The 16,559-nt window shown below is 40.6% G+C and overlaps 1 protein-coding gene across 3 annotated transcripts in view; it reads left to right on the forward strand.

Annotated features, from left to right (window-relative positions):
• The first annotated feature begins 1,082 nt into the window (after positions 1-1,082).
• The window catches only part of CAND3 (tobamovirus multiplication protein), a 75,001-nt gene continuing 59,524 nt past the window's right edge, over positions 1,083-16,559 (forward strand). For 2 of the 3 annotated variants that reach the window (XM_088974436.1, XM_088974437.1), the window contains exon 1: positions 1,083-1,480. In XM_088974436.1, coding sequence (XP_088830562.1) covers positions 1,358-1,480 — 123 coding nt within the window. In that variant the 5' untranslated portion in view covers positions 1,083-1,357. The remainder of the gene's footprint in view (positions 1,481-16,559) is intronic. The other variant, XM_088974439.1, reaches the window with a different exon arrangement.

Consider the following 16,559-nt stretch of genomic DNA (forward strand, 5'->3'; position numbering starts at 1 on the left):
AGGGGTGGAGCCAAGGGGGACCTAGAGGAGCCATCCCCCATGGCCATTCATAAGTTTTGGCCTGGGCCGATTAGTTTTTTAAGCTTTGCCAGATTTATTAAAAAATAGTTTTGCCAAGTGGCAATCGATAACCCCATCAAATTACCCCAACACAACCCAACAAGCCCAAATACCATTTTAGGGGTCTTATTTAAACTCTAATCCACTTATTCTAACCATCCAATGATACAAATTACAAACCAAGGATACAATTGGTTCACCTTCACCATCATTCTTTCAATCTAGTCAAAGACAACTTGGAGTTAGTATTTCAAATCAAAACATAGGTCCCACAACACCTTTAGATTGACTAAAAATCAATGTTCCATCTTATGGCAACATGTTGTGTCAAAGGTCATGCCTTTTTCCGCAACTTGTATAATTGGGCCACGCGTGAAATTTCCCAATCCCGGCCACGACCTTATTCCGTGTCTACTGTGGGCCCGGACCACCGTGGCTGCCTTGGCCACTTTGAACCATCCACATTAAAAAAAAAACTGAATGTCGGCCTTAGAATATTGTCAAAATTTATGCCATGGTACTGTTAGAACCAACTAAATTTTCATAGCCCCACCCTTAATTCCAATCGGACGGTTGAGAACAATACTTCGTGCAGGGGTCCCCACTATCAAATAAAACGTTTTTAATAAAATTAATATAATAAACTAAAAATGTTTTTTCGTTTGATGTGACGTGTTTTAACTGGACCACTTGCACGATTTTGGGCCTGTAGGATTTTTCTGTGGGGCCCAGCTCTTGTTTCGTAGACCATAATTGCGATCTACCTGAGAGAGAGTGTTACAAATCTGGAATCGGCGTTTGGGCTACGTGGGTGCTAGGGAATAGATGTCATTATTGTAACGGATCGAGGATCCTCCACGGTGAGAGCATGCCACGTGGGAGTATCCGACAAGACCATGAGCATCTCCAACTCCAAGGACACAGACTTTGATGACTCCATTTTGCCAAAAATGCCCCTACTTGAAAACCAAAATTCACTAAACCTCGTTCGGTTCAAATTTGTCCCCGAGCACTCTCTTCTTAGCTCTTCCATGACCAAAGGACAGAAAAGCGAATCGAAGGAGCAGATCTGCAGAGACAGAGAGAGAAAGAGAGAGAGAGAGAGAGAGAGAGAGGGGGGGGGGAGGGGGGGGGGCAAGAACTTTTGTAAGATTCTTCTTTCGGAACCGTACTCTGACCGTACTTAGAAAACAAACAGCATCGTCAGCCACAGAAGAGAGAGAGAGAGAGAGAGGGGGTGGGGGGTGGGACTTGGGAGTGGGGGAAGGGGAGGAGGTTATTCAGGGTGTCTCCGTGCATGCGTTATTGGGAGATGCTGTTCACATTGGAGAACGGCCGATGCTTTCCACCGGTCCTGGTAGTCGTTAATGTGGTGCTTGCTTGTGTCGATGGTTCTATCGCTGCCATTGCATTTTCGCAGGTATGAATTGCTGCTGCTTCTGATTTGAAACTTGTTTGTTTCTGTTTTTTATTTTGATTCGGGGGTTTTCGTATTTAATTAGATAGTTTTGATTCTGTTATTTGTCTTGTATGTTGGGTTATGAAATTGAAGAAGCGGAATCGAAATCTGAAAATTTGGAATGGGAATGACTTGAAAATGCGATTTCTTGATGGATTTTAAGAAGAGTATATGGATTGAGGGTGGAATGCAACAATGCGGTGTGGATCCTGCGCAGGATGGGACACTGGGTTGCTACAATTTTATTGTTTATTGGGGAATAGATTCAATTCAGTGGTTATTAGGTAGCTAAACTTCGTCTGGGTAGAATAATGGTCAACTCATTTTTTTTTTTTTTTTGTTTGTTAATGAATACAAGGCGTATATGAGCAGTTCCGTTAATGACATTTGAATTCAGTTTTTGCTTTAAATTCCTTAGACGTCAACTTCACAAAATATGTTTTTTTCCCCTGTAGAATGGAAGTTTGGTGTGCTAAACATTGACACTAGTGAACAATCTTCATCTTGTTATTGGTAAAAGATTACCAACACTTTTGCTTTATTTACTATCGGCTTTGATTTTTAGTGTTATATTTCTACTACCCTTTTCCATACATCAGAAAGCTTGGAATCTTTTTTTTTTTTCTTTTTCTTTTTTGATAGATCGAATCTTGAAATCCTCACGGAAGAGACTATTCAAACTCCTCTCTTTCTACCTAAACATACATGCAGTCTTCAAGGTCTTAGAGTATGCATCTATGTACTAGTTACTACAACTCCATAGTTAAAATTCCACTCTATGGTCATTAGACTGAGCAGGATGATGAGTTTATTAGTGGTGGGCTTCCTTAAATATCTAAAGCATTTTGCATAAATAATGTTTTCAGTTACTCGTGAATACCCCTCAAATTTTGGCTGTTCTTTGGAAGTTCAACACTTTTTCACAGTCTGTTTTAAAGGTTGGAAGTGCAAGTAAAAAACACAGGGTTCCTAGAGCATAAGGTGTGAGGTGCAAGGCGAGGAGTATGCCCGAATTCAATTAGTTGCTACTTTTAAGAAAAATTAAAGAGAAATCTTATTACATAATAATATGAAAATCTATATTCTGAAAGAAGTAAAATATTTCTAAAAGCTTATTAGCTCAATTGGTTGTAGCATTGTGTCAATGTGAAGGTTGTAGCTTGGCAGGTTCTAGTTTTCCATAGGTTGAATTATTTAAGATACAACCTACATCAAGTTCAAGCTTAATTTGAATGGAAGCAGTATGAGATATCCAGGACCGTCCGGGATAGGAAGTATTTTTGGGGATGCAGAAGGTCATATAATGGTTCTGTTTTCAGGTCTGATTGGAGTAGGAGACTGTCTAAGAGCTGAGGTCATGGCTATCATGGAAGGTGTACAAAGGGCAAGGATGACGGACTTCAACAAGCTAATTATTGAAGGAGATTCAAAAATGGTGATGGAATGGCTGTAGATTGGAGAGGCAGCTCTTTGATAGTACAGAAATGAATTAAAAAAATTTAGATGGGTGAGTAGAGAGATGGAAATGAGGTTTGAATGGGTACAAAGGTTAGAAAAGAGTATGGATGAAACTTCAATAGAGCTAATCCATGTAAGGGTGGCCCATTGGCTGAAATCTTCAGATCTTTTCTCTAGTGTTACTTTGGAAGATTTGCTGAGAAATTGGAAAGTAGCTATTTCTGCCCAGGTTAAAAGGACTATAAATCCTTCCTGGATACCTCCCCCTACTGGCTTTGTAAAACTGAACTTTGATGGTAGTAGTAGAGGGAATCCAGGACAATCAGGTATTGGGGGAGTCTTTAGGAATGAGGATGGGAATGTTTCATCAATTTTCTCAGGACCAATTGGTGAAGGCGACTGACTCTCTTAGGGCTGAGGTTTATGCTGCATTGGAAAGAATCCAAGGAGCAAAAGAATTGAACATAAGGAGGCTTGTAATTGAAGGTGGTTTGGAGGTGGTAATTGGTTGGTTAAAAGACAAGGCTGATACGTGGAGTTACAGAAACCTGCTAACTCATTGAGATAAAGTACAGTTGGGTGAAGAGACCTGCTAACTCATTTGCAGATAAAGTACAGTTGGGTGAAGAGACCTGCTAACTCATTTGCAGATGGGTTTGGCAAGCAAGGGGTTCTTAGGGATTCTTTGTTTTGGGCTTATTTTTAGTTCTGTTCCACTGCTTTTGTTTTGGGGCCCCAACCTCTTTGGGGGGAGTTAAGATAGTTTATCTCCTCTGTTGTGCTTAATTTCAGTAGGAATCTGCTGAATTAAAAAATATGAAAGAAAGTAGTTTCTTGAAGAGAGAAGGAAGAGAGAAGGAGAAGAAGAGAAGAAGAGATGTTGAAAAGAAAAGTGAGCAATAATCTGGCCGCCCCCTTCACTTATTATTTATAATAAAATAATAGAACAGTACAAAGACAACTATGCCCTTATAGGGTGGCAAAACATAAAACAACATATATAACACTCAAAAACATAATAAAATTTGGACTCACATAACTACTGTAGTCCCCACCTCCTATCTAACAACTAACATAAAACATCTACTCAGAAAAACATCATAAAACTAATTAAGCTTCAACACTCCCCCTCAAGTTGGGAGTAAATGTCACACATTCCCAACTTGCGTAGATCATGTTCAAGCTTGTTCTTTGCCACCCCTTTAGTGAGAACATAAACCAGCTGCAACTCTGAAGAGACATAAGGCAAACAAACTTCTCCGGTTGTTACTCTTTCTCTTATAAAGTGTCTATCAACTTCAATGTGTTTTGTCCTATCATGCTGAATTGGATTGTGGGCAATATTAATTGCAGCCTGATTGTCACAGTATAACATCATAGGTTCCTCTGCTTTCACCCCAATCTCACTCAAAAGAGATCTAACCCAAAGAAGTTCTGAGACACCGTGAGACATGGATCTATACTCAGCCTTTGCACTTGACCTTGCCACAACCGCTTGCTTTTTACTCTTCTAGGAGATTAAGTTTCCACCTACAAAGGTACACACTCCTGATGTAGACCTCCTGTCATCTAAGTATCCTACCCAGTCTGCATCTATATAGGATTCTAGCTTCAGATTCTCATGATTTGTGAAAAGAATGCCTTTGCCAAGGTGCTTTTTCAGATATGCAAGTATTCTCTCAATAGCTTCCCAGTGCTGAACCCGAAGTGCATGCATGTACTAACTCACAACACTGACAACATAAGAAATATCTGGTTGTCTCATACACAAATACAACAGTCGGCCCACCATTCTTTGATATCTCCCCACATCCTTTACCAACTCACCATCCACACCATTAATTCTGTGATTTGGATCAATAAGAGTTTCTACTGGTTTGGTCCCCAGCTTCCCAGTCTCACGTAGTAGGTCATGTACATACTTTCTATGTGAAATGAAGATCCCATGCTTGGATCTTGCAACTTCAATCCCTAAGAAGTATTTGAGCTCACCAAGATCTTTGATCTCAAATTCTTGCTGCAATGATTTTTAGAGATCATCAATCTCCTCAGATCATTTCCTGTCAGCACTATATCATCCACATACACGATCATAATTGACACCAAAGCATCTCTCCTCTTCACAAAGAGGGTGTGATTAGACTGCGTCTGTGCGTATCCAAAACGGATGAGTGCCTCTCTGAACCTATCAAACCAAGCCCTAGGTGACTGTTTTAGTCTATATAGAGATTTTCTGAGTTTGCACACCTTTCCTTTACCAACATTTTCATAAAAGCCTTCTGGAATGTCCATATATACCTCCTCCTGTAAATCACCATTGAGGAAAGCATTTTTGACATCAAGTTGGAACAAGGGCCATGAATAGGTGGCTGCTAGAGATAAAAGGATACGAATTGAACTCATCTTAGCTACTGGCGCAAAGGGTTTCCAAATAATCAACACCATAGGTCTGAGTATACCCTTTCGCTACTAACCCTGCCTTGTACCTCTCTATCTTGCCATCGGCCTTATACTTCACTGTGAATACCCATCCACATCCGACTGTCTCCTTGTCTGGGGGGAGATCAACTATTTCCCAAGTTTGGTTTTTGACCAAAGCATCCATCTCATCTTGCATGGCTGTTTTCCACTCAGGTTTGGAGAGAGCCTCAATAACATTCCTGGGTATAGACACAGAATCTAGGGAAGAAAGAAAAACACAATAGGAGGGTGATAAGGCACCATAGGAAAGATGGTGTGAAATGCAGTGGGCTGTACACTTTCTCTTCCCCTTACGAAGTGCAATGGGAAGATCGAGGTCAGTGGGATCAGTTGCAACAATGGTGTTAGGCACAAAAACATTATCATCAGAAAACATAATAGGCTCAGGCTCAAGAGGAATACCTGGAACTGTATCAGCCGAATCTGGAGTTTCAGAAGGACTAACAGAGAGTGGTGTGGGTTGAGGATGTGTGGAGTCAACCATCATCTGCCAGTGCTGATATTGCTGTGGGGTTGCCTGTAGTGGCTTAGGTAATGAAAATGAAGGTGCAGGTGCTGGCTAAACTGATGTAGATGCTGCCTGAACTGATGGAGGCACCATAAAAACAGGAAGAGGAACAAATTGTGAGTTCTTCTCCCCAAAACTCTCCCCCTGATGAGAACCACTCGAGAAGAAGAATGCGTATTCGAAAAAGGTAACATCCATAGTGACAAATCTGCTCCTCGACACTGGGTCATAATAGCAATACCCCTTTTGGTTCTGAGCATACCCAAGAAAAACACATTTCTTGGCCTTAGGATCCAATTTCTTGCGATGAGGGCCAAGAATGTGAACAAAAGAAACATAACCGAAAAACCCTCAGAGGTATATGAAATATCTCTTCATCTAGAAAAAGAAGGCTAAATGGCACCTTAAACCCCAAAGTCCGTGAAGGAACACAGTTAATCAAATGCACGACTGTAAGAATTGTATTTCCCCAAAACTGCACAGGAACTGAAGCACACACCATAAGACTCCTTGCCACTCCACAATGTGTCGGTTTTTCCTCTCAGCAACTCCATTCTATTGCGGTGTATATTTACAACTGCTCTGATGAACTACACCATGTTCTAAGAGATATGTGGTCATGTCCTTCTCAAAATACTCTCTGGCATTATCTGATCTAAAAGCCTTAGTTCTCACTTTAAATTGAGTGAGAACCATCTGGTGGATTTGTCGCACTAATTTAGGAACCTCATCACGTGATCTCATCAAATATTATCCAAGAATGTCGTGTATAATCATCCACAAACAAGAGAAAGTAATGGAATCCTCCCATGGAAGGGATTTGATATGGCCCCCATACATCAATGTGAACAATATCAAAAGCTGAAGTACTTTTTTTATTACTTGGCTTAAAAGACTATCTACAATGCTTTCCTAACTGACAACTCTCACACTCCAAAGTAGATAATCGAACAAACTCAAACAATTTTTGGAAAAGACATTTCAAAGAACTAAAAGAAAGATGTCCCAAGCGATTGTGCCAAAGCATATGCTTAGATGCTTCTGAGTCTATAATCCAGGGAGGTCCCTCCTTACCTGAAGTGGATGCAAGATTTGCAGTTGCATATGAACTACCTATATGTGCAAAGGAAGTGGTGTAGTTGGCTCCTGCATTTTGTTGTCCATCTGGAAGGCTAGAGTTGGGTGAATCTTTCTTACTCATAAACTGTCAAAACCTCTCCAATTCTGTTCTCACTGCTGTTACTGCAATGGATTCCTAATCAGTTTGGGAGAGAGGGGCTGAAGAGTCTCCTATAGTGGCTCCATTTGCATTTCCCTTATTGTTTCTTATCCGAGCAGGCATAAGATTTGGATGAAGCTTCCAACAAGTGTCCCTGGTATGCTTAGGCTTCTTGCAATAATCACACACCAAGTCCTTCTTATCTTCCCTTCTAGTCTCACTACTCCCCCTATCTCTATTCGGCTTAGGTTTTGTTGTACCGACCATAGCCGACTGATCAATCCTAGGCTGTCTCAGCATTACATTCCTCCTACTCTCCTCTCCAGAGACAAAAGCATAGGCCTGAGACAGTGTGACACCCTCCCTAGAAAGAATATCCTGCCTAACAATGTCACATTCAGGGTTCAGCCCTGCCAAGAAATCAAAAACCCTATTCCTCTCAACCAGTCTGTGATAAGTTGCTGCATCATTTACACTTTCCCATACCACAGTTTCTAAGTGATCTATTTCCTGCCATAGGGTTTTCAGCATGGAGAAATGCACAGCAAGAGGTTTTTCTCCCTTTTTTCATACTTATCACCTGATATCTTAACTGATAGGCTCTAGCTTCATTTTGCTTCTGAGAGTAGGTTTCAGTCACTCCATCCCAAATCTCCTTAGTACTATTAGCCCATAGGAAATTTTTTTCAATATGAGGTAAGATAGAATTACACAGCCAGGACATTACCATGTAATTTTCCTGCACCCATCGAGAAGAGTCTGTATCTGGTTTCTTCTCCTCCCCAGTGAGATACCCTAATTTTCCACGGGCACCAATAGCCATCTTAGCTGATTGTGCCTACTCCAAATAATTTGTACCATCAAGTTTATTGAAGTAATGATCCCGGACCCAAAAATATCACTACTACCTCCAACACCCAGTCCCACAGTACTGGTAGATTTCATCTTGGTATTCCAACTCTCCATCTTACTTCATATAGTTCAACAATAAGAAAGAAATAGATTGGAGACCTTCAAAAAATAATTTAGTATTACACACACAGAAACCAACCCTTTCGGAAGATGAAAACCCTAGATGGAGGGAAATCTCTCTCCTCCCGACGCCTCCCAACAGAGAGAAAAGTGAATCGATCACTCCGAGAGGCCTAGAAAATTCCAGAAACCAAACGCCCTCTTCAGAAAATCAATAGAAAACTAACAATACCTGGGCACCCAATATCAGATAAAAAACAAAGAGTCCAACTTTTTTGGCACTCCCCGTACTCCAGTTCCTGATTTTGATGCTGAATAGTAGATCACCTTCCTGATGTCTAGATCCCACCAAAAACTCCAAGAAGTGGGCAGTCTATAGTAGATTGATCAGCCCTTTACTACTTCATGCAGTCGGCTGATCTAGGGTTGCATGAGAATGCTTCAAGAAACCCTAGCCAATGCTCTGATACCAAGTAGGAATCTGCTGAATTAAAAAACATGAAAGAATGTAGTTTCTTGAAGAGAGAAGGAAGAGTGAAGGAGAAGAAGAGAAGAAGAGAAGAAGAGAAGAAGAGAAGTTGAAAAGAAAAGAGAGCAATAATCTGGTTGCCCCCTTCACTTATTATTTATACTAAAATAATAGAATAGTACAAAGACAACTATGCCCTTATAGGGCGGCAAAACATAAAACAACATATATAACACTCAAAAACATAATAAAATTTGGACTCACATAACTATTGTGGTCCCCACCTCCTATCTAACAACTAACATAAAACATTTACTTAGAAAAACATCATAAAACTAATTAATCTTCAACAATTTCATTTCTGATTAATGAAAGTTTCTTTTTATTGATAAAAAAATATCATCTTATCTAGTAAAAGGGAGTCTAATTGGGTGGAATTTGAAGTTGGTACTGAGATTATTTGAACATATTTCAATTTTGAAGGTTAATTTAGACGAGAGTTGTGTTGTTGGAGATAATCTAGAGTATAGGGTGGTTGAATAGTTGGCAGGTTGTTTAGGGCGTTCAATAGCTAGTTGACCATTGAGATACTTAGACTTACCTCTAAGAACTAGCCCCAAGGAAAATAGATTATAGGACCACCCTACTTTCGAAAAATTCTCCAAGAAGCTAGTAGTGAGGAAGAGGGAGAATTACACTAACCAAATCCACCCTATCTAAAGTACTTGTAGAAGGTCATGAGAGGTTTTCTTTGGGATCCGGGGGAAGGAAAGAGAGATAATTTGATTAAATGGGATGTTATGAATAAAGCCAAAGAATATAGGGTTGTAAGAATAGGGAGAATAACGTGGCTTTGTTGGGAGAATGGTTATGGAGATTTTCTTTGAAGGAAGCGGGGAAGATTTGACATAAGGTAGTGGCAAGCATTCATTGAATGGAGCATAATAACTGGGATGCTGGATTATCTATAAGGGCTACACTTACATATACTTGGAAGGTAATCCGCTGTATCATTCCTACCTTTCTCTCTTTTATCAGGTATGAAGTTCATTTGGGGAATAATATCAGCTTTCTAAAACATTTGTAGCCAGGGAGTCTACTCTCAAAGACTCGTTTCCCTCTCTTTTCAATCTTTCTCACTTATAAGAATGATCCTATGTCTAAGTTTATCTGCCCTTCTTTATCTCCAAATTGGTTTAATTGGAATTTGGATTCTAAGTTATACGATGGGAAGGAAGCGGGGAAGATTTGACATAAGGTAGTGGCAAGCATTCATGGAATGGAGCATAATAACTGGGATGCCGGATTATCTATAAGGGCTACACTTGCATATACTTGGAAGGTAATCCACTGTTATCATTCCTATCTTTCTCTCTTTTATCAGGTATGGAGCATAATAACTGCGAGGCATGCGCCTTTTTGAGGCAAGGCACACAATTTAAAAAAATGCAAAAAATTCGAAAGAAATGCAAAAAATTCAAAAAAAATATAAAACATAATATTAATAAAAATATTAACTTAAGTTTTAAAAAACCTATTATCTAAAATTAAATATACATAAATTTAATATGTAAAGCATATTCAAATGAGAATTTAAAAATGAAATCAAACATATAAAACATTTTCAAGCATATAAAACCCACAATCTCTTTTTTTTTCTCAATTGCATCAAGTAGCTAATGTGATATATTACATTCCTAATTCTACGAGCCGCCTTTGTGCCACGCCCCTCGAGGCAAGCCCAAACAAGTCCATGTTAGGGTCTTAAATTCTTAGATTTCACACAAAAAATAATAATTTTATAGTTTAAATTGCTTTTAAGAAGATATTTTATTAATATGAATGAATGGACAACATTACCAAATAGGGGGTTCTTTAAACTTCGGTGAGCGAGCGATGGACTTGTTTGGGCTGGCCTCGAGGGGCGTGGCATGGGGGTCCGGGGGTGGAGCTCCCGGCCCAACGACCAGACTCAAAAAAAGGGAAAAAGCGGCAAATTTTCAAAAGGCGCACACCTGGGATAAGGCACAAGGCGCACCAGGCGCACACCTAGGTGCACCAGGCGTAATCCTTTTGAATGGGTTGCGCCTAGGACCTGGGTTAGGCGCCTACCTTAAAATGCACCTCGCTTGAGGCGCCCCTTTTAAATCAATGGGGGGAACAACTTGTTCATGTTGTAGCTTTTGTTTTTGGTACCACCTCTAAACAATAGGATGAGTAATGGAAACTGGAGGACTAGCAGGTGGAGGAGGAGCGGGAATGGATGAACTAGGAGAAGAAGATTATATCACTGAGACAGAAGAAACCCTAAGGGATTCAACCCCAAGGTCAATAGGAAACAATAGAGGAATTGGTGAAGCAAACAACTCAATGCGATGCTCCCTTTCAGGAGAATGGCCATGAAAAGGAAGTGACTCTGCAAAGGTGACATCCATGGAGACAAAATGAGTTCCATTGGTGGGATCAAAACAGCAATAACCCTTTTGTGTGGAGTCATATCCTAGAAAAATGCACTTTTGAGCCTTGGTGTTCAATCTTATGTCTTTGAGAGCTAGGAACATGAACATAGCATGTACAACCAAAGATGCACAAAGGAATAGGAAGCGTTTCACCCTTAGGGAACAAGACAACAAAGGGAGATTTGAACTCAAAGACTTGAGAAGGCATGCGACTGATAAGATAGGTAGCTATCATAACTGCATCACCCCAAAATCTCACTGGAACATGGGAGGAAAAAAGAATGCTTTTGGCTACTTCAACAACATGTCAATTCTTTCTCTCTACCACTCCATTATGTTCTGGAGTAAGGGGACAAAAATTTTGATGTATAACCCCAAACCTCTCAAAATGTAAACTTGACAACTCACATGACTCAGAATATAAACTTGACAACTTAGTTTCTTTAAAAGGAGCTGGAAACAAAAGACTAAATGGAGAAAAAGGAATAAGACCCAACGATAATGACATAACCGAATATGATTGACTGACTCAACAGAATAAAAGAAGTATAACCTAAACGATAATGACATAACAAAATGTGATTGACTAACTTTGACACATTAGAACCAAAAGTAGCTATCTGAGGTGATACTTCACTTTGTCTAGGCATGCTTGTAAAGAGACTGGGCCGAATGGGCCCTAACAGCCTCTCTTGTAATATCTTTTATTTTATGTTGATGGGCCACACTTAATGGGCCTGTTATTTATTCTTGTTTGTTTCCTTTATGTAACTGCCAAGCTGGCCGCCCACTTAAGGGCATACTCGTCATCATTAATTTTTTAGATCTTAATAAAATAGGGTTAGAGGAGAATGGAGAATTAATTCGACTCCTTCTTCTCTTACCTCTTCTCTTTGCCATATTCTTCTCTTATACAGTTTTTCAGATCTGTTTTATTCTGCTAATCATGAATTTAAACTTGATATTAGAGGACTGATTTACATCTTGGTATCAGAGCAGGTTTAGTTCCTCTTCCTTCTTTTTCTTCGTTCCTGTACACTCTAAAATCAAGAGAGTGTATGGAGAGATAGGTTCTCTATAGTATAGAGAATCACTTGCCTAGTTGTTAGAAGGGTTTGGAGAGTTTAGTTCTGGCTAGATTTTGCCAAGAAGTGTTGCTGTTTTGCTGCTGCCCGAAACCCTAGCTGACTAGAGATTTTCGAGGTTACCAGGAAAGGTGAAGCTCGGGTGTGGCGCTCTGTGCTTGGAAGGTGTTTTGTGACTGCTAAAGGAGGGCGGTTCGGGTTTGGAAGAGTTTGGGTTAGTCTGGTAGGTGTGACAGCATCTTCTCTCTTCCTCTCAACTGCTGGACGGAGCAAAACCCTAGTTTTTCAAGCACCCAAGTTCTGGTTTGGCTTCAAGTAAGTTTACATAGTCAAAATTTTTTGTTCTTTGATTTCAGTTTGATTAATGGAGACATACGGAGGTGAGTTCAAGCAGGTGCCGGTGTTTTGACCTGCCTCAGTGGTTTCGTTTTGACTGGTGTGACCACAATTAAGCTAGATGGGATGAACTATCTTGCTTGGGCACAGTCTATAAAAATCTATGTTTGTAGTAGAGGAAAACTCGGGTATCTCACAGGCAGTAAGGTGAAACCCGAAGAGACAGACCCTAAATTTGAAAATTGGATGCAAGAGAACTACACTGTTATAGGATGGTTGGTTAACTCTAAGCAACCCCATATAAGCCAGCACTATCTTTGGATGTCTTTGACCAAGGAGACATGGGACAGTGTAACTGAGACCTACTCACAGAAACTGAATGTAGCCAGAGCGTACAAATTGAAAAGTGATGTGAAAAACCTGAGACAGGGGGAGAAGAGTGTGGCAATCTACTACTATATATTAAAATCCCTATGGCAGGAAATTGATGTTATGGAGACAGTGGTATGGGAGAGTAAAAAGGACGCTGAAATGTACAGAAAGCTGGTGGGGAGAAATATGGTGTTTGAGTTTTTCATTGGACTCAACCCTGAGTTTGATATTATCAGACAAAATATTTTGGCCAAGGATGAGGTTACTCTTTCACAGGCATATGCTATGATAAGTAGTAAGGAGAGTAGGTGGCAAGTTCAGTTGCAGAGTCCACCTACAAAACACTTTGCACATGCGGGAATGAAACCAAAGGGCCCTATTGAGAAGAGAGAACAGGTGTGTTAATATTGCAAGAAACCACGACATATAAAGGACACCTGCTGGAAGCTTCATCTTGGACTTCTCCCTGATAGGTTTAAGAACAATAATAACCCTAAGAAGGGCAGTCAGGTGGGAAAACCCAAGACTACTAATGTTGCTACAGTACCTGAAGGGGAAAGTAAGGAGAGTGAAGAGAAATCAACCATTGAACAGTTGATTGCAATGAAGCTGGATTTTGAGAAGTATGGGAGACTCCTAAATCACCTGGAAGCTACAGTTTCTTCAGCTCACCCTTCCAACAGTACATCATCCTCATCGACTTTTACTCACTTAGGTACTTGTGCTTCTGCAAATCATGCTTCAGCTTCAGGTAATCATAAAATTTCTTGGATTATCAATTCCGGTGCATAAGACCATATGACTAGTCTATCTAACCTTTTTTGCTCATATCACCTTCTCTCTGGGAAAGAGAAAATATCCCTTGCCGATGGGTCCCTTGCCCCCATCTCTGGTAAAGGTGATATAAAGACCTCTGACACCCTGTTCTTATCTCCTGCTCTTCATGTCCCTAAGTTTAACACAAACCTCTTATCTGTTAGTAGCTTAACAAAGTCCATGAATTGCAGCATAACTTTCTTTCCCACTCATTGTGTTTTTCAGGACTTGCAGTCTCAGAGGATGATTAGGTGTGGCCATGAGGCGAACGGAGTATACTTGCTGGACACACTAGATCAAGCTCTGGGACCACCTCATGGAGTTGCCTTAGAGTCAGTCGTGTAAGAGTCTGTTAACAAAATTTTATTATGTCATTTTCGGTTTGGTCACTTGCCTTTTTCTGCTTTGAGTCATCTGTTCCCAGATATCTTTTAAGGAGTGTCTTTATCGAGTCTTCATTGTGAATCATGTGAGCTGGCAAAGCATTGTAGACATTCCTATTCAATTAGCAATAAAAGATCATTTTCTCCTTTCCATATTGTTCACTTTGATGTGTAGGGGCCATATCACATACCAACCATGGGGGGTTACAAGTACTTTATCCTTTTTATTGATGATTATTCACGTTACACTTGGATTTATCTCATGAAATCCAGGGATGAAGTACCAGCTATTGTGAAAAATTTTCATGAACTCATCCTCACCTAGTTTAATACTCGTATCGAAATATTCTGCTTTGACAATGCTACGGAGTATTTTGAGAGAACCCTCTCCACCTATCTTGAAACTTTTGGGGCTATTCATCAAAGTTCTTGTTCCTACACTCCACAACAAAACGGGGTGGCGGAGAGAAAGAACAAACATGTGGTTGAGGTTGCCAGATCCCTCTTGTTTGCATCCCATGTTCCTGTAAAATTTTGGGGAGATGCTGTTCTTACTGTTACCTTTCTGATCAACCGTATGCCCTCCCGGATCCTTGGCTTTAAAACTCCTTTTAGTCTTCTCTTTCCGGATGAGGATCTCTTTTTTCTTCCTCTCCGTGTGTTTGGGTGTACTTGCTATGTGCATATTCATAGTCACCAAAGGCACAAGTTTGAACGTAAGGCTCATAAGTGTGTCTTTTTGGGATATGCTTCCACACAGAAGGGTTATTGCTGTTTTGATCCAGTTCGTGGCACCCGCTTTGTATCTCGGGATGTCACCTTTGCTGAGTTGACTCCCTTCTTTAGTATTCCTCGAGGGGGAGAAATCTGATGAGCCCTTTGCTGTGTCTCCAGCCGTTCCTCTTCCCATCTCTTGTGAGTCTGATCATGGGGTGTCCACCTCTTCCACTGGACCTACCTCTGATATCCCAGCTCCTCCTCCTCCTTCTGCTCCTGCTCTTCAAAGGTGGTACCAAAGGCAGAGATTCAGACATGTGGAGGTTGTTTCCACTCCTTCAGAAGAGCGTCTTGCCACTCCCATCATTCCTGAGGAAACAGGTTAGCCCTCTACTGACCCATCTCTGACTGTCCTAGACCTTGACCTTCCTATTGCTCTTCGCAAGGGCAAGCGGAAGTGTACAACCCATTGTATCTCCAAACACTTATCTTACAACCTTCTTTCCCTTTCCTACTACTCCTTTCTTGCCTCTGTGTCTTCCCATTTGATACCCAGGTCTGTACCGGAAGCATTATCTCAGGCTGAATGGAGGGATGTTATGATGACTTAACTTGATGCATTGCATAAGAACCATACCTGGGATATTGTGGACTTGTCAGAAGGGAAGGAACCAGTGGGTTGTAAATGGGTGTTTACCATTGAGTATCACTCTGATGGCTCTGTTGAGAGATTTAAGGCTCGGTTGGTTGTTAAGGGTTACACCTAAATGTATGGCATTGACTATCTTGAGACATTTGCTCCTGTTGCTAAGATGACTTCAGTCAGGGTTTTACTTTCTCTAGCAGCTACTTTTGGCTGGCCCCTACACTAGTTTGATGTTAAAAATGCCTTCCTGAATGGAGACCTGCATGAAGAGGTCTATATGTCTCTACCTCCAGGAGTGTATGGGAAAGAAATGAAAGGCAAAGTGTGTAAACTACACAGATCTATTTATGGTCTCAAACAATCTCCTCGGGCTTGGTTTGAGAGATTTCGGGCTGCTCTTGTCTCATTTGGCTACATTCAAACACAATCTGATCATACACTATTCTTGAAGAAAAATGACTGGTGACCTTCTTGATTGTTTATGTTGATGACATTGTGGTCACGGGTAATGACATTGAAGAGGCCAGCAAACTAAAAGGATTTTTCAACTCTGAATTTGAAATCAAAGACTTGGGAGATCTTCAGTATTTCTTGGGCATTGAAGTTGCTCGATCTAAGGATGGTATCTTCATATCTCAGCGCAAATATGTCCTTGATCTTCTTGCTGAAACTGGTAAACTTGGTGCTAAACCCATCTCCACTCCCATTGATCCTAATCATAAGCTTTTTGCCACTGATGGTGAACCTTTTCCTGATAAGGGAGTGTTTCAGAGACTGCTTAGGAAGTTGTTATACCTTTGCATGACTCGGCCAGATATTTCCTATGCAGTAAGTGTTATTAGTCAGTTTATGCATTCTCCCGGAGATACTCATCCAGCTGTTGCAGAAAGGGTTCTGTGCTACTTGAAAGGTACTCCAGGGAAAGATATTCTATTTGCTAAGCATGGTCACATGAATCTGGAAGCCTTTACTGATGCAGATTGGGCAGGATGTATTGATGACAGAAGGTCCACCTCTGGTTATTTTGCTCTGGTTGCTGGGAATATTGTGTCTTGGAGGAGTAAGAAACAATTAGTAGTTGCTAGATCCTCAGCTGAAGCAGAACACAGGGCAATGGCT

This window comes from Nelumbo lutea, chromosome 3, assembly GCF_056320005.1.
Source record: "Nelumbo lutea isolate HS-2025 chromosome 3, American lotus-T2T, whole genome shotgun sequence".
In the NCBI taxonomy this organism is placed as follows: Eukaryota; Viridiplantae; Streptophyta; class Magnoliopsida; order Proteales; family Nelumbonaceae; genus Nelumbo; species Nelumbo lutea.